Consider the following 24784-nt stretch of genomic DNA (forward strand, 5'->3'; position numbering starts at 1 on the left):
GTACCTGTTGGACAGGACCAATGACTGCGGATGTTCTTTCTCAACCTCTCCTTAAGTCCCCACTACCCGTCTCCCTAGTAGTCACACCCACCCCTTTCTGAACCTGTGCTTTCCTCTGGGGTGTGACTGTTCTGGATAAAACTGTCCAGAAATTCCTCCCCCTCCCTTATGTTTCGGTGTGTCTCTAACTCGCAATCCAGCTCATTGACTCTGAGTCGAAGTGACTGAAGGCAGAGATATTTCCTGCAGAAGTGGGAATCCGGGACAGTCTCGCTGTCCACAAACTCCCACATACTATGGTCTCGACACATAGCCTGTCCTGTCATCTCTCGAATTTTTAATTTATATACTTATTTAAAGATAAAGTTTTTAATCAAGTGATTATTTAGAGTTATAATAGTTAATTAGGTTATCTAGTTAAGTTATTAATTTAATAAAGTATTAGTTATTGTTCCCCAGCTCTTAGTTTAAAACACTGCCCTAGCTTAGAGACAAAAAACCATTCTAATACTCACCAACCAATCACCTACCTGCTGTCCTGTGACATCACTCCTTGATTTTTTTTCTCTCTCCGCTCCTCTTCCGCTGCTCACAGTGAGTTTGGGCCCCTCTCCAACCGCGCTCTTTATTTCCTGCCTCTGCTCCTGTCCCTGGTTAGGTCTGCTGCTCCTCCGCTGCTTACTGTGAGTTTGGGCCCCTCTCCAACCGCGCTTTTTATTTCCTGCCTCTGCTCCTGTCCCTGGTTAGGTCTGCTGCTCCTCCGCTGCTTACTGTGAGTTTGGGCCCCTCTCCAACCGCGCTTTTTATTTCCTGCCTCTGCTCCTGTCCCTGATTAGGTCTGCTGCTCCTCCGCTGCTTACTGTGAGTTTGGGCCCCTCTCCAACCGCGCTTTTTATTTCCTGCCTCTGCTCCTGTCCCTGGTTAGGTATGCTGCTCCTCCGCTGCTCACAGTGAGTTTGGGAAGCTCTCCAACTGCACTCTTTATTTCCTGCCTCTGCTATTTGACTAAATAATCTGGAATACTATATCTAACAGTGACTGTGTGTAATGAACAGTATCTATATCTAAGCTGTTTTCTGTTGTCATTTTATTTAGTAAAGTGACTTTACGCCGTACAAGTTCAATCGAGGAGACTGGGGAGATAGTCTGGTATTTAGCTCTCTGTCTGCTTCTGGCCTGGCTGATAGTTGGGGCAGCGCTATCGAAAGGAATCAAATCTTCAGGAAAGGTAAAATGATTGATGAATAGTGTTAAAACTCTGGTGACAATGTACAGATTTATGCAACACTAAAACTAGAATTTATAAATCATTTTATCTCATAGGTGATGTTAACAGTGACTCTTTGGGGATTGTTTAATCCATAGTTTATGAGCACTGCAGGCCTGAGAGAGATCTGAAGATCTTTCTCCTGAGTGAAAGAACAGCAGCAATTCCCCAAACCCCTGAAAGGTGCCCCTCATTCTAAGGGTTTCAGTCGCTGATACAGGACTTTGGGTGAATTTCCAATTGCCCTGGAAGGCTGGGCAGGGCTGGCTAAGTGATTGAGCAGATTAGGAGCATGGTTTTGTTTGATTGAAATGAGATTTGTCTGGACAATAAGAATGACAAAGAAACCAGTAGTATAGTCCGAGACACCCCCTTCATTCTTGCCATAATGGAACAGTCCCTAAGCCACACATGGGTGCAGCCATTTTACAGTTTAAACTGCACGTGGTTGAAGGAGGCAGAAGCTGTGAGGTTTGGAGCAGTACAGTTTTTGACCGTGTTCGTTTATACGTGTTTGCTTTGTAATTCCGTTTGTTAAGTGTTATAGTAAACAGTTTAAAAGACAAAGCTACGTTTGGGAACGTTTTATTTCGACACGTGTCTACTCGTTATTAAAAACCCCACAGCTCAGTGGCTGCCTGTTTGGAAACTAAGAAGCGCCACTACAATAATATTGTGCTGTTTAAATTCAGTTACACTATGCAGCTCTGTGTTAAATATACCCTTCATGCAGTTATTATTCCTCCAATTCTCTTCTGCTTCATTTCTTTCCTTTGATTACAATCCTATTAGTTTTCTATTCAATCGGATTCAATACTGTAAATGTTGTACCAGCAATACAGGAAAATCTAACGAACTACTCTCCATGGCCAGGTGGTGTATTTCACTGCGACATTTCCTTATGTGGTTCTGACCGTACTTCTGATCCGAGGTGTTACCCTGGAGGGATCCTATAAAGGAATTGAATACTACATTGGAAGCCAGTCAGACTTCTCAAAACTGTCTGAAGCTGAGGTAAACACACCAGGATAATCCACAGAATTCCAGCTGTAATTTTAGTCAAACTGTTTCATGTTTCTGTTTATTTATCTTCTGGACCTTTGAGATATTTAGCTAAAGGCTTGAGTATTGCTTTTGGATTGTTGTTCATTTATAGGAAAGATTTCAGTTGTTGCATTTTGGTCCAGGGAATCAGAAGAAAGTTTTAACTGAATCCTTGGGATAAGGACTAATGGTTAATTTATGACTTTTGGCATCTAGATGTTAGTTGATGGAAAGGGATGGGATAGGATGGAATGAGATGTGATGAGATGAGATATGATGGGATAGAATGGGATGTGATGGAATTGGATGGGACAGGATGGATGGTGGGAGATAGCATTAATTAATGGTCCAGATATTCGGGTCCCCGCGCGCGAGTACGCGCTGGGTACTCACGCGTAGGCCCAAGGAAAAAAACGCTTTCGTGCATGCACTGAGCATGCACGGGAAACTGGAACTTCCGTTCCCTTGAAAGAAGGGGCTGACAGGTGGAATGCGTGCGCTGGAGAGGCAGCGCGTGCGCATCGAAGTTACGTTTTTTTTGCAGGTTTCTCCGGGAGGGTAAGTCTCCAGCAGTTACACTTTTAAAAAGCAGGCGCAAGGCCTGCTTTTAACAAGGTAAGTGGTAAATTAATTTAAATTAATACATTTTTTCCACATGTTTATCATTTTTAAATACTTTAAAGAAGGGTAAGTTTATTTTTAACCCCATTAGAAAATGTAATAAATTTTTTCAAAATTTTAAATTATTGTTTAAAAGAGTTATTTCATGTAATTTATAGTTATTTTAAAAATGTGATTTTTTTTTAAAATTTACTTGAAGTTTTAATTATGTTTTGGGACTTACAGTATTTATAGATTTGACAGCTTTTCCTGTCAAATTTATGAATGAAGCATTCCCTGCTACCATTGACCCATGGTCAGCTGGGTTCAGGTCTGTGGGGACGTACCTCCACTGGTCGGGGGATGTGGACTGTCGAATACGTTGGACCCTGTTGTTCACGTATACATAGAACCGACTACTTTGGTTATGGATGTATCCTAGCACCACTTTGCTGTCTATATAATGTGTGATGCTGTCGAACTTCAGATCAATCTCCTCTTCTATGAACTCTGCAATCTCAACTGCTAATATTGCTGCACACAGATCCAATCTGGGTATGGTGAGGTCTGGCTGGGGTGCCAACTTGGCCTTACCAAAGACGAAGCCGACTTTGCTTTGTCCATCTTGAGTGGTGACCTTCAGATAAGCCACACCTGCAATGGCCTTAGCGGATGCGTCCGCAAAGACACAAAGCTCTTTGAATTGGGCATTTGAGGGAGAGAAGGATGTATAGGAGTGAGGTATTCGGATCTCCTGTAAGTCTTGAAGTGAGCCTCTCCATCTGTCCCACTCTGCTTCCACCTCTTCAGGGAGGGGTGAATCCCACTCTTCAGTGCATGTGGAGAGTTCCCTGAGGAGCAGCCTGCCTTGTATGGTGACAGGGGCCAAGAAGCCGAGAGGGTCGTATAGGCTGTTGACTGTAGCGAGCACTCCTCTACGTGTGAAGGGTTTCTTGTCATCTAAGGCTTGGAATGTGAACGTGTCTGTTGCTATGTTCCAAGACACTCCTAGGCTACGCTGTAGGGGGAGGTCATCAGTGAAGAGGTCTAGATCCTTGACGTCCTTAGCATGATATTCAGGGGGGAATGCCTCCATCACTGCTGGTCTGTTAGAGGCTATCTTGTGTAGCCCGAGGTTGGATAGTGCAAGTAGTTCCTGAGCTCGTCCAAGGGTACTGATGGCCTCTGCTTCGGTCGGGAATGACATCAGTGCATCATCGACATAGAACTCTCGTTCGATGAACCCTCTCACATCACTGCCAAAGTCGTCGTCTTCTTCGTTGGCAGCCCTCCTTAGTCCGTATATGGCGACAGCAGGGGATGGGCTATTCCCGAAGACATGGACACGCATTCTGTAGTCCACAATGTCTCTGTTGGGGTCATTGTTGCGATACCATAGGAAGCGGAGGAAGTTTCTGTGGTCTTCTCTCACCACAAAGCAGTGAAACATGTGCTGGATATCGGCAGTGATGGCGATGGGCTCTTTCCTGAATCTCATGAGTACCCACAAGAGGCTGTTGTTGAGATCGGGCCCTGTGAGGAGTACGTCGTTGAGAGAGACTCCCTGATATGGTGCACTGGAGTCAAACACCACGCGGATCTGTTCCGGCTTTTTGGGGTGATAGACTCCAAAGGAAGGGAGGTACCAACACTCTTGGCCTTCCTGGAGTGGAAGAGCTATCTCTGCATGATCGTGGACAAGCATTTTCTTGACAAACTCTAGGAAATGTGCTTTCATCTTCGGCTTCTTCTCTGGAGTGCGACGGAGTGAGTTAAGACGATTATAGGCATACTCCCTGTTTTTCGGCAGCCGTCGTCTGGGGTTCTGGAAGGGTAAGGGTGCAACCCAGCTGTTAGAGCTGTCACGAGAGACCTCATTGTCCATAATCTGGAGGAATCTCATGTCGTTGATCGATGGAGCGAGTTTGTGATCATTGGCGGTGCGACAGAAGACTGACTGACCCGGGTTCTCTCCGGTGAGCATCATCTGTGTGCTGTTTGTGGAGATCAGCGCTGGGGGGTTCTGAGGCTGGGCCGTATGACCGAACGTCTCTGTCACTCGGATCTGACTACTGCATGGGGTAAGGTAGCTTGGACGACCATTCTCCAAGATGGAAGTCTTGAGTGTGCTCACCTGAGATGGCTTGTGAGCACCCTTGAGGCACACATCTCCAACAATGACCCAGCCAAGGTCTAGCCTTTGGGCGAAAGGGGCGTCATGTGGACCGTTGATCTGTTTCCTTATCTTATGTACCCTCAAGATGTCCCTTCCCAACAAAAGAAGTATGTCTGCGTCTGGATCAAGAGGTGGGATCTCGTCTGCAATGCGTCTCAGATGACGGTGGTGATGAGCTGCATTCGGAGTGGGAATCTCAGAACGGTTGTCGGGGATTTGATTACATTCGATCAGTGTAGGAAGGGGGAGACTAATCTTCCCATCGGCTGACTCAACAACATAACCACAGGCCCTCCTGCCGGCTGTCTCTGAAAGTCCAGCACACATCTTCAACGTGTAAGGCGACGGACTTCCTTTGACCTTGAAGATGTCGAAGAACTCGGATCTTACTAGAGAACGATTGCTTTGTTCGTCTAGTATGGCATACATCTTTTCAGATTCCTGGCGACGTCCTACAGGGTACACATTAACGAGGCATATCTTGGAGCATGGTCTTGCGCTCACTCCTTCTCCACACACCTCGGTGCACTTGGATGTAATCTCCGGACCGGCAGCTCCCTCTCTCTCCCCGCCGTGCTCTGAGGCGGGAGGAGGCGACTCTGACTTCCAAGGAGCTGGGCCTGGGTGGAGTGCTGAAATGTGCGGATCACTTTCACATTCTGTGCATTTTGCATCTACCTTGCAGTTCTTGGCGAGATGGTTCGTGGAAGAGCAGCACTTGAAACATATAGAGTTCTCTTTGAGATACTGTTTCCAATCTTCCAGGGACATCTCCCTGAAGCCTCTGCACTTCTTTAATGGATGGGGCTTGTTGTGGATGGGGCATTGTTTTCTCCTATCCTCAGATTTCTTCTGATCCCTTGTGTTCTCAGTTGAAGACACTTGCACTTTGTGGACAGATATTGGTGTCTTTCCATGGCCCAGAACTTGGTGTCGGGGGCTTGCCGCGCGTGCAAGCCCCCGATCTGCACTCACCCTGCGTGCTGACATCTGAAGCCCGGGCCTGCTTGCATTTCCTGTCACAGGCCCGGTTCTGATGTCAGCGCGCAGTGCTTACCTGATCCAGCGGCGTAGTTAGTGCGATGTGCCGGCTGGGATCAGGTGAGCACTGTACAACCAATCAGGGGAGGGGAAGGTTCATTCATGAGTTTGAGAGTAAGAACTGTCAAACTCATGAAAACTACGGGGATCCAAAACACTATTTAAACTTTAAATAAAAATTAAAAAAACATCCCAATCGTTAAATTAAGTATAAATAAGTTAAAAAAAATAATTTAAACAATCATTTTTTTTTTAAATAAATTTTTAATAAAAAGGGTCTAAAACTAAACTTACCTTATTGTAGATTCTTTAAAATAATAAACCTGTGGAAAAAAAAAATCTAAATTACACTAAAACACCACTTACCTGTAAAAATAAATACTTACGTGTTCTTTTTACAAGCGTAAAGACCGGAGGCCTTTACAGATGCGCAAATCCCCCAAAACCGAGGAAATCCAAGACGCACGTGCTGCCCCCTACAGCGCACGCGCTAGCCTCTTCAACTCTTGGGTTGGAGGAGAGGAAATGCCGGTTTTCAGCGCATGCGCTGTGCATGCTGAAAACCGGCATTTCCTCCGGCTAGACGCGTGAGTACCCCTTCCGTACTCACGCGTTTGGGGAGGAATTACTGCCCCCATGTCTGTCAAACTTATCTCTTCTGGCAAGGGCTGTGTGGGAGGAGAAGTGGTTGAAGCTGGGGTCGTTCCTGGCTTTGGCTTCTTTACGGATGAATTTGGCAAACGCAGAGAATGGTGGGAAGGTAATCAGAGAGTCATAGAGTCATAGAGTTTTACAGCACAGAAAGAGGCCCTTCGGCCCATCGTGTCTGCGCCGCCCATCCATCCCTATCCAGTCTAATCCCATTTTCCAGCATTTGGTCCATAGCCTTGTATGCAATGGCATTTCAAGTGCTCATCCAAATGCTTCTTGAATGTTGTGAGGGTTCCTGCCTCTACCACCCTTTCAGGCATTGAGTTCCACATTCCAACCACCCTCTGGGTGAAAAAGTTCCTCCTCAAATCCCCTCTAAATCTCCTGCCCCTTACCCTGAATCTATGCCCCCTTGTTATTGACCCCCCCACTAAGGGGAAAAGTTCCTCTTTATCTACCCTATCTATGCCCCTCATCATTTTGTACACCTCAATCAGGTCCCCCCTCAGCCTTCTCTGCTCCAAGGAAAACAACCCCAGCCTGTCCAGCCTCTCTTCGTGCTTTAGCTTGAACTCTGACCCGAACGATATCCACTTCTCCTGCAGATTGAATGGAAGCTTCTCAATGATGGGACTTACCCCTCTGGAAGTGTCTAAGTATGATAGGCCGGGTAGGTAGCCGTCCTGCTTTGCGGCTTCGAGTTCCGACAGCAGATCTCCAAGGTCGCGGAGCTTCTGGGGTTCCTTATTTGTCAACTTCGGAAAGTTCTCCAACCTGTCAAAGAGAGCCCTTTCAATGGCTTCAGGCGAGCCGTAGCTTTCTTCCAGCCTTGCCCAAGCCATCTTCAACCCCGCTGGTGGATGTCCCACATTGACCGCTTTTATCCCTCGTGCCTGTCCGGTGGACTCTGGGCCGAGCCATTTGATAAGGAGGCCGAGCTCTTCTCCTGCCGACAGGTCTAAGCCCGATATGGCATCTTGGAAGGAGGACTTCAAAGCCCGATAATTCTCTGGCCTGTCATCAAACTTGGTTAACCCTGTAGTCACCAGCTGGCTGCATGCAAGGTATTTGGCAAGGTCGGAGGTGCTGGGACCTGTGCCAGGGTCGCCTTGAGTAGGGGCTCTGTTGGGGGTCTCAAGGAAACAAAAGGGGGTTTGCTGCTGACTTTCTCTCTTCAGCACTCTATTCCTCTGCACTGTGTCTTCTGTTTGGCAGGGGAGGATCCTGCGAATTGAGGCACGCTGTCTTTTTTGACCTTGATTGGTGACTTGGGGCATGTTATATGAAGTGATTGCGTCTGTAGAGATGTGCGGGTCTTCATCTCTTTCTCTCGTAAACTGTATGTCGGCATGGTCACTCACGTAATCTCTGGTGCGCTGTCGTCAACTCTGCTGCGGAACGGGAATTAAATGTTTGTTAGCTGTCTCGGGGTCAGCTTCCTCTAAAACTGCCTCGAATACTTGTGCCTCAGCTAATGCAGCATCTATCTCTTTTTGTTGCTGCAGAGCGTCTAATGTGGCATGGAGATGGGCCTGTTCAGCCTGGCGTCCAACCTGGTGACGAGCCTGGTCAGCTTGGAAACGGGCCGGGTCGGCTTGGAAACGGGCCTGGTCAGCTTGGAGACGGGCCTGACCAGCTTCGAGTTCAGCTTTGAGACGGGCCTGTTATACTTTTATTTCTATTTCTCTGTCGGCATGCGCAGCTCTGGCTTGAGCTGCTTCTAGCTTAGCCCGTGCTTTGGCGATGGCCATGCTTACCCTAGAACCACCTGATGACCATGAACCAGCTTGCGATCTAGAACCAGCCGATGATCTGGAACCAGCCGATGACCATGAACCAGCTGATGACCGTGAACCAGCTTGCGATATGTAGTAACCAAAGCTTATAGACCGATTGTCACATTCTACAGTTTCGTCTAACTGTTTAAGGTCTTCTACTCGCTGAATAGCGTTTTCGATATTATCTTCTGACATGTTGATGTGAGGTAAGTGTGGTGTACAAGGTGAAGACTTAAGCTGGCTCTGTCGTGATGGCCTACTCTGAGTTCCTGCTGCTCCACTCTTCACAGCTAGCCGTATTGCTGTCTTTTCACTGTACTGGTCTCGCTAGACGTGCTCCTATCTAGTTATCCAGCCAGCTAAACACTCATTCAAATAATTCCTCGACAAGCGGGTTTGCTGTATGGAAGCTTTACTTGAAGAAATTTGTGAAACTGTAAACAAAGACAAAGTATGTTTTGTACATAGAAGTGAGTACTATACATTAAATGTTACATAAGATATAAACATATTTATAACAATAGAATAGACTAATTGTATAACTAAATGGCACCGGAGTTAAACTTCAGTAACTAACACTAATAACTTCTCATAAACAAAGTATTGTCAAATACTACACTGACAAGGTTGCTATCATGTTAACAAACAAAGATACTCACAGACATTGTGTCCTGCCCAGCATATAAAATGAGATTACACAGGATTGAGAATCCCTCATGGGAGATTCTCCATTACTCAGTAGGTTCTTTCTGGAATACTACTTCAAGGGTCAAACAGGAAGAAAGGTCAAATGACCTATTGCAGTATTCTAACACTGCTATACACCAACTACCACTAGAGGGTGCTATCTCCATGTAATAAGTCCAGAACAAGCCTAATCCCACTTCCCAGCTCTTGGTCCGTAGCCCTGCAGTTTAGAGCATCCCAAGTGCACATCCAAGTACTTTTTAAATGTGGTTAGGGTTCCTGCCTCTACCACCCTTTCAGGCAGTGAGTTCCAGACCCCACACCCCTCTGGGTGAAGAAATATCCCCTCAAATCCCCTCTAAACCTTCCCCCAATTACTTTAAATCTGTGCCCCCTGATATATGACCCGCTGCTAAGGGAAATTGGTCCTTTCTATCCACTTTATCTATGCCCCTCATAATTTTATACACCTCAGTAAGGTCTCCCCTCAGCCTCCTCTGTTCCATGGAAAACAGACACAGCCTATCCAGTCTTTCCTCATAGTTAAGATTCTCTACTCCGGGCAACATCCTTGTAAATCTCCTCTGTACCCTCTCTAGTGCAAGCACATCTTTTCTTTAATGTGGTGACCAGAAATGCACATAGTACTCTAGCTGAGGGCTAACTAGCATTTTATACAGTTGAAGCATAACTCCCCTGCTCTTGTATTCTATGCCATGGCGAATAAAGGCAAGCATTCCGTATGCCTTCTTAACCACCTTATCTACCTGGTCTGCTACCTTCAGGGATCTGTGGACATGCACTCCAAGGTCCCTTTGTTCCTCTACACTGCTCAGTGTGAGTTTTTTTATTCATTGATGGGATGTGGGTGTCGCTGGCTAGGCCTGCATTTAGTGCCCATCCCTAATTGCCCTTGAGAAGATGGTGGTGAGCCACCTTCTTGAACCGCTGCAGTCCATATGGTGTAGGTACACCCACAATGCTGTTCGGAAGGGAGTTCCAGGATTTTGGCCCAGCGACAGTGAAGGAACGGCGATACAGGTCCAAGTCAGGATGGTGTGTGGCTTGGAGGGGAACTTGTAGGTGGTGATGTTCCCATGCATCTGCTGCCCTTGTCCTTCTAAGTGGTAGAAGTCGCGTGTTTGGAAGGTGCTGTTGAAGGAGCTTTGGCGAGTTGCTGCAGTGCATCTTGTAGATGGTACACACTGCAGCCACAGTGCGCCGGTGGTGGAGGGAGTGAATGTTGAAGGTGGTGGATGGCGTGCCAATCAAGCGGGCTGCTTTATCCTGAATGGTGTCGAGCTTCTTGAGTGTTGTTGGAGCTGCACTCATCCAGGCAAGTGGAGAGTATTCCATCACACTCCTGACTTGTGCCTTGTAGATGGTGGAAAGGCTTTGGGGAGTCAGGAGGTGAGACACTCGCCGCAGAATTCCCAGCCTCTGGCCTGCTCTTGTAGCCACAGTATTTATATGGCTGGTCCAGTTCAGTTTCTGATCAATGGTAACCCCCAGGATGTTGATAGTGGGGGATTCAGCGATGGTAATGCTATTGAATGTCAAGGGGAGATGGTTGGAGTCTCGCTTGTTGGAGATTGTCATTGCCTGGCACTTGTGTGGTGCGAATGTTACTTGCCACTTGTCAGCCCAAGTCTGAATGTTGTCCAGGTCTTGCTGCATATGGACATGGACTGCGTCAGTATCTGACGAGTCTCGAATGGTGCTGAACAGTGTGCAATCATCAGCGAACATCCCCACTTCTGACCTTATGATGGAGGGAAGGTCATTGATGAAACAGCTGAAGATGGCTGGGCCTAGGACACTGCCCTGAGGAACTCCTGCAGTGGTGTCATGTGATTGAGATGAATGACCTCCAACAACCACAGCCAACTTCCTTTGTGCTAGTTATGATTCCAACCAATGGAGAGTTTTCCCCTTGATTCCCATTGGCTTCAGTTTTGCTCGGGCTCCTTGATGCCACACTCGATCAAATACTGCCTTGATGTCAAGGGCAGTCACTCTCACCTCACCTCTTGAGTTCAGCTCTTTTGTCCATGTTTGGACCAAGGCTGTAATGAGGTCAGGAGCTGAGTGGCCCTGGCAGAACCCAAACTGGGTGTCAGTTAACAGGTTATTGCTGAGTAAGTGCCGCTTGATAGCACTGTCGACGACACCTTCCATCACTTTGCTGATGATTGAGAGTAGACTGATGGGATGGTAATTGGCCGGGTCGGATTTGTCTTGCTTTTTGTAGACAGGACATACTTGGGCAATTTTCCACATTGCCGGGTAGATGCCAGTGTTGTAGTTATACTGGAACAGCTTGGCTAGGGGCGCAGCTAGTTCTGGAGCACAAGTCTTCAGTACTATTGCCGGAGTGTTGTCAGGGCCCATAGCCTTTGCAGTATCCAGTGTCTTCAGCCATTTCTTGACATCACGTGGAGTGAATTGAATGGGCTGAAGACTGGCATCTGTGATGCTGGGGACCTCAGGAGGAGGCCGAGATGGATCATCCACTCGGCACTTCTGGCTGAAGATAGTTGCAAATGCTTCAGCCTTGTCTTTTGCACTCACATGCTGGGCTCCACTATCATTGAGGATGGGGATATTTTTGGAGCCTCCTCCTCCTGTTAACTGTTTAATTGTCCACCACCACTCACGACTGGATATGGCAGGACTGCAGAGCTTTGATTTGATCCGATGGTTGTGAGATCGCTTAGCTCTGTCTATCGCATGTTGCTTCCGTTGTTTGGCATGCAAGTAGTCCTGTGTTGTAGCCTCACCAGGTTGACACCTCATTTTTCGGTATGCCTGGTGCTGTTCCCGGCATGCTCTCCTGCACTCTTCGTTAAACCAGGGTTGATCTCCCGGCTTGATGGTAATGGTAGAGTGAGGGATATGCCGGGCCATGAGGTTACAGATTGTGGTTGAATACAATTCTGCTGCTGCTGATGGCCCACAGCGCCTCATGGATGCCCAGTTTTGAGTTGCCAGATCTGTTCGAAATCTGTCCCATTTAGCACGGTGGTAGTGCCACACAACACGGTGGAGGGAACCCTCAACATGAAGACGGGACTTCGTCTCCACAAGGACTGTGCAGTGGTCACTTCCACCAATGCTGTCATGGACAGATGCATCTGCAACAGGTAGATTGGTGTGGACGAGATCAAGTAGGTTTTTCCCTCTTGTTGTTTCCCTCACCACCTGTCGCAGATCCAGTCTGGCAGCTATGTCCTTTAGGACTCGGCCAGCTCGGTCAGTTGTGGTGCTACCGAGCCACTCTTGGTGATGGATATTGAAGTCCCCCACCCAGAGGACATTTTGTGCCCTTGCTACTCTCAGTGCTTCTTCCAATTCGTGTTTAACATGAAGGAGTACTGATTCATCAGCTGAGGGAGGGCGGTGGGTGGTAATTAGCAGGAGGTTTCCTTGCCCATGTTTGACTTGATGCCATGAGACCTCATAGGGTCCTGAGTCAATGTTGAGGACTCCCAGGGCTACTCCCTCCCGACTGTATACCACGGTGCCACCACCTCTGATGGGTCTGTCCTGCCGGTGGGACAGGACATACCCAGGGATGGTGATAGTGGTGTCTGGGACATTGGTTGTAAGGTATGATTCGGTAATTATGACTATGTCAGGCTGTTGCTTGACTAGTCTGTGGGACAGCTCTCCCAATTTTGGCACAAGCCCCCAGTGGACTTTGCAGGGTTGACAGGGCTGGGTTTGCCGTTGTCGTTGTCATTTCCGGTGCCGAGGTCGATGCCGGGTGGTCCGTCCGGTTTTATTCTTATTGTTTTTTGTAGCGGTTGTTTACAACTGAGCGGCTTGCTCGGCCATTTCAGAGGGCATTAAGAGTCCTTGTTAGCCCTCCTCAAATGCATTACCTCACAGTTCTCCGGATTGAATTCCATTTGCCACTGTTCTGCCCACCTGACCAATTTATTGATATATTCCTGCAGTCTACAGCTTCCTTCTTCAGTATCATCCACACAGCCGATTTTAGTATCATCTGCAAACTTCTTAATCATACCCCCTATATTCAAGTCAAGGTCATTGATATATACCAAAAAAAGCAAGGGACCTAGTACTGAGCCCTGCGGAATCCCACTGGAAACAGCCTTCCAGTCACAAAAATATAAGTTCAAAAAAAGAAAATGGAGAAAATAATGCCTCTTAATCTCCAGACCTGATGGCTTCCACCCAGAGTATTAAAAGAAACAGATGGGAAATTCCAGCTGCATTAATCATAATTTTCCAAAGTTCTCTAGATTCATGAATTTTGCCTTTGAATTGGAAAATTACCAGTAACCCTCCATTATTTAAGACGGGAGGGAGGGATAAAGCAGTAAACTACACAGACCTGTCTGTTTAAAGGATGGTTATGGGGCAGTTACTGGAATCTATCATCAGGAACATTGTGACTGAGCATTTGAATAAGTATGAGCTGATCAAAAAGAGTCAGCATGGAATTGTGAAGGGTAGGTCGTGCCTGAATAACTTAATTGAATTTATTGAGGAGGACACTAACATGGTGGAGAGGGGATTGTCTATGGATGTTGTCTATATGGACTTCCAGAAGATTTGATAAGGTTCTGCACAAGAGCGTATTAGCAAAAATTAGAGCCCATGGAATTGGAGGTAACCTTGTGACATGGGATAGTAATTGGTTGAGATGTAGAAGACAGAGATTAGGGATAAAGGAAGGTTTTCTGATTAGCGGGATGTGACAAGTGGTGTTCCCCGGGATCTATTCTGGGGCCTCAGCTTTTTCAAATATATATTAATGATTTGGATGAAGGAATAGCGAGTTTGTATATCCAAGTTTCCAGATGACACTAAGTTAGGAGGCACAGTAAGTTGTGTGGATGGGTGAAGGAAGTTGCAAAGGCACATAGACAGACTGAGCTATTGGGAAAAAACTATTGCAGATGTAGTTCAATGTTGAGAAGTGTGAGGCCATCCACTTTGTATCCGAGAAAGACAAATTAAAGTATTTTCTTAATGATGGGAACCTAGGAGCTGCAGGAGGAGCAAAAAAATGTAGGTGTCCATGTACACAATTCATTAAAAGCTAATGTACAGGTGCAAAAAGCAATCAAAATGGCTTAACAAATGAAATAGTAACAAACAGGAGTAGGTGATTCAGCCTCTCAGGTCTGCTCCTCAACTCAATTAGATCATCGCTGATCTGAACCTCAACTCCAGTTGCTGCCCTGCTCTACAGCCCTTGACCTCCTTACCTAGCAAAAATATATCCATCTCAGCCTTGAAAGCGCCAACTGTCCTCGCATCGACAGCCTGCTGGGGTAGGGAGTTCCAAGCCTCCCAATACCCTTCGTTCCTGAATGGCCGAGCTCTAATTTTAAGATAATGGGGGAGAAATTCGTTATTGCCCCGTTTGGGGGCAGTAACTTTCCAAAGCTAGGATACTTAGCGCCAGACAGTAATGGATCCCAGCTTTTGGAAAATTCACTTTTGTGCTCCAGGAAGGAAGTGGAGCCCTAAATCCAGCACTCCATGCCATTCCTGGAGTGCAACAGGCAGCAGGCAGGGAGGTAGTTGTGCAGCGCTGCACAATGGGCCATGCAGCACTGCCGCATTGGAAGGCTCCTTCCCTCCCTGAAAGGGACGGGCCTTCGCTGCAGGCTCTGCAAGGGAAAGCAACCTACCTCATCCCTGACAGCAGCTGCGATCTGGCCTGATCAGCTCGCTGCACTGCAGCAGAGTGCTGGGCTGATCGATGGCTAGTGAAGAAAGAAACGAAAAACAGAAAGAGTGTTTCAGATTTTTTCACCTATCTTGACCACCTCATCTTTAATTATCGCCCCCGAAGCACCCGGCCTCCCGATCAATGTCTCCCGCAGCTGTCGGTATCAACGCCCGGTGATGCTGCAGGGGCCTGAAATGAATTTCGGGTCCAGGGTGCTACCGAGGCAATGCGCTGCCGGATGACGTCACGATCTCCAGGCACAGGAGATCATGGCGCTAGGGGTTACTGCTATCGCAAACCGCCAGGTGAATTTTGTGGGCGGCGGTAACATCGCCGCGTCCGGGCAAAAAGTCCTTAGCAACCCGTTATCGCTCCCTGGAGAGGCTAACGGGAGGTGCTAATGCACCGAGTTTCTAACCCTATGTCCCCTAGTTTTTGATTCATCCACCAGAGGAAATATTTCAATTCTATCAAATAACCTCTAAAATTTTAATCAGCTTGATCTGATCACCCCTCAATCTCCTATACTCAATGGAATACAAGCCAAAAAGAGTTTTGAACACGCCGCCTTCTGACTGATGTCAGATGCGCTGCAATTGCACCACAAGCTGCAGGCTGTTAGCCTTTCTCTCAATGAGGTTGTAATATAAAAGTGAGGAAGTGATGCTTCATTGACAGTCATAGGGGGAAAAATTGTGTCCCGCCCCCTTTGGGGCGCTAACTTCGCCGCCCCGAAAAAATTAGTGCCCCCGTGCCCGAAATTCACTGGTAGCACCCCAAGAGTGAGGCGGGCCTTGCGCAGCACGACCCAGGGCACAGCTGAGCTACCAGGGATCAGAGCGCCAACAAAAGAGCTCGGTAATCAAGAGAGGTGCTGGGCTCACGGAGTGCAGCCGGCACTCCACGGGGGGGCTGCATAGAAGGCCGGGGACAGCAACGGGGGCAGGTGCTGGCAGGCAGCCAGCAGCAAAAATGGCCGCCCGGCACCTCCCCTTTCATTTGCGCCACCCCGGCCGCAGGTAGGCCCCCTGAACCTGTCGGACATAGCGTCTGGCGGTAAGTCAGGGGGCGCTACCCAAGATCGTGGCTGGGGCGCGAGCGGGGCGCTGCGCATAGCGATGACGTCATCGCTGGCAGCACAGCGCCGCGGGGTGCTAATGGTTACCGCTGCCGCTAACCTCCTGCTGAATTTCACGGGAGGCATTAGTGGCGCCACCCCCAGGTGCTAGTTGCTTTGCTCCCCGTTAGGGCGCTAATGGGAGGTGCAAACCAACCGAAATTTTCCTCCATAGAGTCATACAGCACAGAAGGAGGCCATTCGGTCCATCGAGTCCATGTCAGCTCTCAGTAGAGCAGTGCAGTCAGTCCCATTCCCCCGCTCTATCCCCGTAGCCCTGCAAGTTTATTTCCCTCAAGTGCCTATCCAGTCTCCCCTTGAAAACACAGGGCTGGATTTTCTGAATGGAGGCGGGACTGCTGCTTGCCAGGTCTCAGTCCCGCCTCCATCATCTTCTGGCCAGCCAACGGGATTTTCCCCTGATTGACCTTGTTAAGTCCGCGCAGCGGGCTCAGCAGGCCAATTAGGGGGTAGTCACTGACAAAGCCATCTATCAAGATTTCTTGAAAGAAGAAATGTCAGCATTTGACAGCTCTGTGAAGCTGTCAAACAAAGACATTCTGTATAGTTTAATGAGACTGTGTGTTCAGGACTCATCATACCTTTCTACTTTGTAGAAATCAGATGACTGTTGGTTCGGAGGATACAACAGCCAGTCTGTGAAATCTACAATGAAGATATTGGGACTCTGGATCCAGAGCTCTTGAAGGCTGTAGGCAGAAAAAAAGGTAAGTGAACATTTTACAACACTTTACACTCACCTCACATACTTACCACTCCACACTTACCTCTGCATTGCACTTTCAGATCCCGCAGACCTCCTATTCGACTCCTCCACCCCGGCGGGGTTCTCGAAGTTTGGGAAGCCTACACTTGAAAAGGTAAAATGGGACTAATCCTTTTTTCTGCCTGTTAACTACCTGTTAACAGGCAGTTAAAAGGATTTAATCCCTTTCCCACCTTGAGGAGATGGGACTCGGGTCAGGATGGCTTCCCGCCTCCTGGTAATAGGCACGGAGGAGGGATGGGGGTGGGAGTCCCGAAGGCTGTGTTGCCTGCCCGGTGCCAGGGTTAAGGACATCTCCTCTGGGCTGGAGAGAAACTTGGAGTGGGAGGGGGAGGATCCAGTTGTCATGGTTGGTACCAATGACTTAGATAGGGCAAGGAAGGAGGTTCTGCTGAGGGAGTTTGAGCAGCTAGGGGCCAAATTAAAAAGCAGAACCACAAGGGTAATAATCTCTGGATTACTACCTGAGCCACATGCAAATTTGGCTAGGGTAAATAAAATTAGAGAGTTAAATGCGTGGCTCAAAGACTGGTGTGGGAGAAATGGGTTTTGCTTCCTGGGACACTGGCATCAGTACTGGGACAGGAGAGAGCTGTTCCGTTGGGACAGACTTCACTTGGCCAGTGCTGGGACTAGAATCCTGGCGAATCGAATAACTAGGGCTGTAGAGAGGGCTTTAAACTAATTAGTGGGGGGGAGGTTTTAAGAGAGCGAAAAATAAAAATGACAGCGGAGAAGGCAATAGAGCAAGGTAGCAGTGGGGGAATTAAAAACCAGAGCGTGTCAGGAAGGGACAGAATGTATAATGATAAAGGTAAAGTAGTAAAAGGGGTAAAAGCAGGAATAAATTGTCAGAAAACATATTTGAAAGTTCTTTATCTGAATGCATGCAGCATTCGTAACAAAATTGACGAGTTGATGGTGCAAATAACTACACATGGGTATGATCTGGTGGCCATTACGGAAACATGGCTGCAAGATAATCATGACTGGGAACTAAACATACAAGGGTATTTGACAATTAGGAAGGACGGACAGGAAAGAAAGGGAGGTGGGGTTGCTATGTTAATCAAGGATGGAATCACTGCAATAGTCAGAAATGATATTGGGTCAAAGGATCAGGATAGTGAAACAGTTTGGGTGGTGATAAGGAATAATAAGGGGAAAAAGTCACTAGTGGGCGTAGTCTATAGGCTTCCTAACAGTTGCAACTCTGTTGGTCGGAGTATAAATCAGGAAATAGTTGGGGCTTGTAATAAGGGAACAGCTATAATCATGGGGGATTTTAACTTTCATATTGACTGGACTAATCAAATTGGGCATGGCAGCATTGAGGAAGAGTTCATAGAGTGTATTAGGGATGGGTTCCTTGAGCAGTATGTAACTGAACCAACCAGGGGGCAGGCAATCTTAGATCTGGTCCTGTGTAATGAGACAGGATTAATAAAAAATGTCCCAGTAAAGGATCCCCTTGGAATGAGTGACCATAATATGGTTGAATTCCAAATTCAGTTTGAGGGTGAGAGAGTTGGATCTCAAACCAGCGTACTAAGCTTAAATAAAGGAGACTATGAAGGTATGAGAGTAGAATTGACTAAAGTGGACTGGGAAAACAGATTAAAGTGTAAGACGGTACAAGAGCAGTGGTCTACATTCAAGGAGATATTTCACATCTTTCAAGATAAATATATTCCACTGAGGAAAAAGGGGAGTAAAAGAAAAGACAGCCATCCGTGGCTTAGTAAAGTAATAAGGGATAGTATTTGACTGAAAACAAGGGCATATAAAGTAGCCAAATCTAGTGGGAGGACAGAAGATTGGGAAGCATTTAAAAGCCAGCAAACAATAACTAAAAGATTAATTAAGAAAGGGAAGATAGATTATGAAAGTAAACTAGCAAAAAATATAAAAATAGATAGCAAGAGTTTCTACAGCTATAGAAAAAGAAAAAGGGTGGCTAAAGTGAACGTTGGTCCCTTAGAGGATGGGACCGGGAAGCTAGTGGTGGGGAACATGGAGATGGCAAAGACGCTGAACAAATATTTTGTATCAGTCTTTACAGTAGAGGACACTAAAAATATCCCAACACTGGAAAAACAGGGGTCAATGGGGGGGGGGGGGGGGAGGAGCTAAACACGATTAAAATCACTAAGGAGATGGTACTCAGTAAAGTAATGGGACTTAAGGCGGATAAATCCCCCGGACCTGATGGCCTACATCCTAGGGTCTTGAGAGAAGTGGCGGTAGGGATTGTGGATGCATTGGTGATCATTTTCCAGAACTCCCTGGACTCAGGAAAGGTCCCGGCAGATTGGAAAACTGCTAATGTAACACCCTTATTTAAGAAGGGAAGTAGACAAAATGCTGGAAACTATAGACCAGTTAGCCTAACATCTGTGGTTGGCAAAATGTTGGAGTCCATTATTAAGGAAACAGTAACAGAGCATTTGGATAAACATAATTTAATAGGACAGAGTCAGCATGGTTTTACGAAGGGGAAGTCATGTTTGACAAATTTGCTCGAATTCTTTGAGGATGTAACATATAGGGTGGATAAAGTGGAACCAGTGGATGTAGTGTATTTGGACTTCCAAAAGGCATTTGACAAGGTTCCACACAAAAGATTACTGATCAAGATAAAAAATCACAGGATTGGGGGTAATACACTGGCATGGGTGGAAGATTGGCTATCTAACAGAAAACAAAGAGTTGGGATAAATGGTTCGTTCTCGGGTTGGCAATCAGTAACTAGTGGTGTTCCGCAGGGGTCAGTGCTGGGACCCCAGCTCTTTACAATCTATATTAACAATTTGGAGGAAGGGACCGCGTGCAACATATCCAAGTTTGCCGATGATACAAAGATGGGAGGGAAAGCAGTGAGTGAGGAGGACATAAAAACCTGCAAAAGGACATAGACAGGCTAAGTGAGTGGGCAGAGATTTGGCAGGTGCAATATAATGTTGGAAAGTGTGAGGTTATGCACTTTGGCAGAAAAAATCAAAGAGCAAGTTATTATCTAAATGGAGAGAAACTGTAAAGTGCTACAGTACAAAGGTATCTGGGGGTCCTGGTGCATGAAACACAAAAAGTTAGTATGCAGGTGCAGCAGGTGATCAGGAAGGCCAATGGAATCTTGGCTTTTATTGCAAGGGGGATGGAGTATAAAAACAGGGAAGTCTTGCTGCAGTTATACAGGGTATTGGTGAGGCCACACCTGGAATACTGCGTGCAGTTTTGGTTTCCATATTTCAGAAAAGATATACTTGCTCTCGAGGCGCTTCAGAGAAGGTTCACTCGGTTGATTCCAGAGATGAGGGTGTTGACGTATGAGGAAAGGTTGAGTAGGTTGGGACTCTACTCATTGGAGTTCAGAAGAATGAGAGGCGATCTTATTGAAACATATAAGATTGTGAGGGGGCTTGATCGGGTGGATGCGGTGAGGATGTTTCCACTGATGGGTGAGACTAGAACTAGGGGGCATAATCTTAGAATAAGGGGCTGCCCTTTCAAAACTGAGATGAGGAGAAACTTCTTCACTCAGAGGGTAGTAAATCTATGGAATTTGCTACCCCAGAGAGCTGTGGAAGCTGCAACATTAAATAAATTTAAAATGGAGATAGACATTTTCCTAGCAGATAAGGGAATTAGGGGTTACGGGGAGAGGGCAGGGAAGTGGACGTGAGTCTAGATTCAGATCAGCCATGATCCTATTGAATGGCGGAGCAGGCCCGAGGGGCCATATGGCCTACTCCTGCTCCTATTTCTTATGTTCTTATGTTTACAAGCGGAGTATAGTCACAGATAGAGAATGCGAACCTAGGCATGGGTCTTTTTGTGCTGCTTGAACAAAGGGAAAAGCTGATATTTATACATTAAAGCTTATATTTATATATTATTCTCTTTATCAAACTGGAAGTAGCCTTGCCTTATTTGGTAGTCTCCGGTCAGCCGATGCACACAAGTTTACATTTCTCGTACATCAACATCCAATAGTTTACACCGGGAATGGTAGCATAGTGGTTACGTTACTGGACTAGTAATACATAGGCCTGGACTAATGATCCAGAGATGTGAGTTCAAATACCACTAGCTGGGGAATTTAAATTCAATGAATTAAATAAATCTGGAAAAAAGAGCCAGTATCAGTAACTGACCGTGAAACTATTGGATTGTCGTAAAAACCCATCTGGTTCACGAATGTCCTTCAGAGATAGAAATCTGACATCTTACCTGGTCTATATGTGATTCCAGACCCACAGCTATGTGATTGGCTCTTAACTGTGCTCTGAAATGGCCTAGCAAGCCACTCAGTTGTAACAAACCGCTACGAAAAACAATAATAAGCATAAAACCGGATGGACCACCTGGCATTGACCTCAGCAGTGGCTATGAACACAACAACGGCACACCCAGCCCAGTTGACCCTGCAAAGTCCTCCTCATGAACAACTGGGGACTTGTGGCAAAATTAGGAGAGCTGTCCCACAGAGTAGTCAAGCAACAGCCTGACATAGTCATACTCACAGAATCATACCTTTCAGCCGATCTCCCAGACTGCTGCATCACCAGCCCCGGGCAGGACAGACCCACCAGAGGTGGCAGCACAGTGAGATACTGTCGGGAGTGGCCCTGGGAGTCCTCAACATTAACTCCGAACCCCATGAAGTCTCATGGCTTCAGGTCAAGCATGGGCAAGGGAACCTCCTGCTGATTACCACCTACCGTCCTCCCTCAGCTGATGAATCAGTACTCCTCCATGTTGAATACCACTTGGAAGAAGCACTGAGAATAGCAAGGGCACAGAATGTACTCTGGGTAGGGGAATTCATTGTCCATCACCAAGAGTGGCTCAGTAGCACCACTACTGACTGAGCTGGCTGAGTCCTGAAGGATATAACTGCCAGTCTGGGCCTGCGACAGGTGGCGAGTGAACCAACATGAGGGAAAAATCTACTTGACCTCATCCTCACCAATCTACCTGTCGCAGATGCATCTGTCCATGACAGCATTGGCAGCAGTGACCACTGCCCAGTCCTTGTGGAGACGAAGCCCCATCTTCACACGGAGAACACCCTGCATCATGTTGTGTGGCACTACCACCATGCTAAATGGGATAGATTCAGAACAGATCTAGCAGCTCAAAACTGGGCATCCATGAGGTGCTGTGGGCCATCAGCAGCAGCAGAATTGTATTCCACCACAATCTGTAACCTCATGGCCCGGCATATCCCTCGCTCTACCATTACCAGCAAGCCACGGGACCAACCCTGGTTCAACAACGAGTGTAGAAGAGCATGCCAGGAGCAGCACCAGGCGTACCTAAAAATGAGGTGCCAACCTGGTGAAGCTGCAACACAGGACTACATGCATGCTAAAAAGCTGAAGCAGCATGCTATAGACAGGGTGAAGGGATAATTACAGCCCTAGCCCTTTTGGGACATCCCAGATCAGGCGTATTCCCCAGACGTTCACCTTCAACTTAAGTTAGAGATAGCCGAATTCCATAAGATGCTTAAATGGGTCTAAAGTTTCAGGCTATCTCTCCCAAAAGGAACGGAACAACTAAAGATGTTACCGTCCTCCGGCTAGTACTTTTAATAAGTTGAACTAGACTGTAACCATCTGGATATTATGAGGGTCCGGAATACCCCCCAGAATTCTGCAACTCCTTACAAAAGAGTGTACAGAAATATGGGTTCACGAGTCTATACAGAATTATTCTTTGAGACAATTCTAAAAATATGTAGTTTTATTTAAGAGCCGACATTCAGTTAACATCTGTTGAATTAGACACACAATTAACAATTAAAAATACAATTAGCTTTCATTTCTTATTTCTCAGAGATCCTTATTCTCAAATCTTTACTTCATTACATTTCTTATTTCTTACTTATTTCTAAATCCAGATCATCCACCAAAATCAATCACTTTGACTTCCCGAGACTCATAGTTAAAGACTTACAGAGATTTCTCTGAAGAGTTGAGAAACACTTTGCCCGTTTAACGAGTTCTGACTTTCTGTTATAAAAGTTTTATTTTCATATCCTTTTGGCAGTGGTTTCTTCTTTGATTTTCTCTGCTGATGTTAGCTAATTGTCTTTATTGATACCTCTGTTGAATGCTTTCTATTTTACTATCATTTCAACTATTGCATGCATAATTATTTCTCTACCTTTAGGCATTCCAAAAACCATCATAAAAACATTGACAGCAATGATTTCTGTTTGATATCATTCCTATCAAAGATTCTTCATTCAATTCTTAATATTGGCTTTACTGGTTTTTAGCAGACATTTTGACTCTGTGGTGATCTAAGTTTAATACAAACACAATGCAATTGCTTGGTGTCTCTATTGAAGTCATATTTTCAAAGCCTTCTTGTTGGTATTATATTTACAACATGTAAATCAAAACTACTTTAACTGTGTGTTTACTTGTTTTCTAGCTATCTCAATTGGTTGCATATTTAATCTTATGGTTCCTGTCTTATTTGATGTTACTTTTACAAAGGCACATGGTTTAATCAATATTTTATGTTCCTGTTCGACGTGTTGGTTTTTAACACCTCACTTGGGTCTTCCATTGTGTTACACCCAAACTCTAGACTCTTCGGAAGCAAGTCTTTGCTTTAATAGGGTCTTGGTTTTTTCATCAATATCCCTTTCCCATTTCAAAGCCTGTTTACAACTTTGTTATCAACTGATCTTTATCTCCGAAGCCTGTATTCTGTTTACAGCCTTGTCTGCTGAGACTTGTGTCTTTTAAACCCAGTATATGCTGCATTAATATCAGAATTCTGTTCATAGTATTGTGTATTTCTCTGAATCATGGCTATTCCTTCACAAGGGCTAAGCGAGCCCACAATCAACAGATCAGATCAAAGCTCTGCAGTCCTGCCACATCCAGTCATGAATGGTAGTGGACCATTAAACAACTAATGAGAGGAGGAGGCTCCAAGAATATCCGCACCCTCAATGATGGTGGAGCCCAGCACGTGAGTCCAAAAGACAAGGCTGAAGCATTTGCAATGAACTTCAGCCAGAAGTGCCGAGTGGATGATCCATATTGGCCTACTCCTGAGGTCCCCACCATCACAGGACCCAGTCTTCAGCCAATTCAATTCACTCCACGTGATATCAAGAAATGGCTGAGCGCACTGGATACAGCAAAGGCTATGGGCCCCGACAACATCCCAGCTATCATGCTGAAGACTTGTCCTCTAGAACTAGCCGTGCCTCTAACCAAGCTGTTCCAGTACAGCTACAACACTGGCATCTATCTGGAAACCTGCCCACGTATGTCCTGTCCACAAAAAGCAGGACAAATCCAACCTGGCCAATCACCGCCCCATCAGTCCACTCTCAATCATCAGCAAAGTTATGGAAGGTGTCATCGACAGTGCAATCAAGCGGCACTTATTCACCAATAACCTGCTCACTGATGCCTAGTTTGGGTTCCGCCAAGACCACTCAGCTCCTGACCTCATTACAGCCTTGGTCCAAACATGGACAAAGGAGCTGAATTCCAGAGGTGAGAGTGACTGCCTTTGACATCAAGGCAGCATTTGACCGAGTCTGGCATCAAGGAGCCCTAGTAAAACTGAAGTCAAAGGGAATCAGGAGCAAACGCTCCACTGGCTGGAGTCATACCAAGTACAAAGGTTGTGGTGGTTGAAGGTCAATCATCACAGATCAAGGACATCACTGCAGGAGTTCCTTAGGGCAGTGTATTTGGCCCAACCATCTTCAGCTGCTTCATCAATAACCTTCCCTCCAAGGTAAGGTCAGAAATGGGGATGTTCGCTGATGACTCCAGTGTTCAGTGCCATTCACAACTCCACAGATAATGAAACAGTCCATGCCCGCATGCAATAAGACCTGGACGATGTTCAGGCTTGGTCTGATAAGCGGCAGGTAACATTTGCACC

At 46.4% G+C, this 24784-nt stretch overlaps 1 protein-coding gene across 1 annotated transcript in view; it reads left to right on the plus strand.

The window, feature by feature from the left end:
• LOC147124926 (sodium- and chloride-dependent neutral and basic amino acid transporter B(0+)-like) overlaps positions 1 to 24784 on the plus strand; it is a 182715-nt gene that overhangs the window by 84067 nt on the left and 73864 nt on the right. The window contains exons 6-7 of the mRNA XM_085994820.1: positions 1096 to 1228; positions 2141 to 2281. Coding sequence (XP_085850946.1) covers positions 1096 to 1228; positions 2141 to 2281 — 274 coding nt within the window. The remainder of the gene's footprint in view (positions 1 to 1095; positions 1229 to 2140; positions 2282 to 24784) is intronic.

This window comes from Somniosus microcephalus, chromosome 1, assembly GCF_052327205.1.
Source record: "Somniosus microcephalus isolate GS21.2 chromosome 1, FLI_Smic_1.0, whole genome shotgun sequence".
NCBI classification, from domain to species: domain Eukaryota; kingdom Metazoa; phylum Chordata; class Chondrichthyes; order Squaliformes; family Somniosidae; genus Somniosus; species Somniosus microcephalus.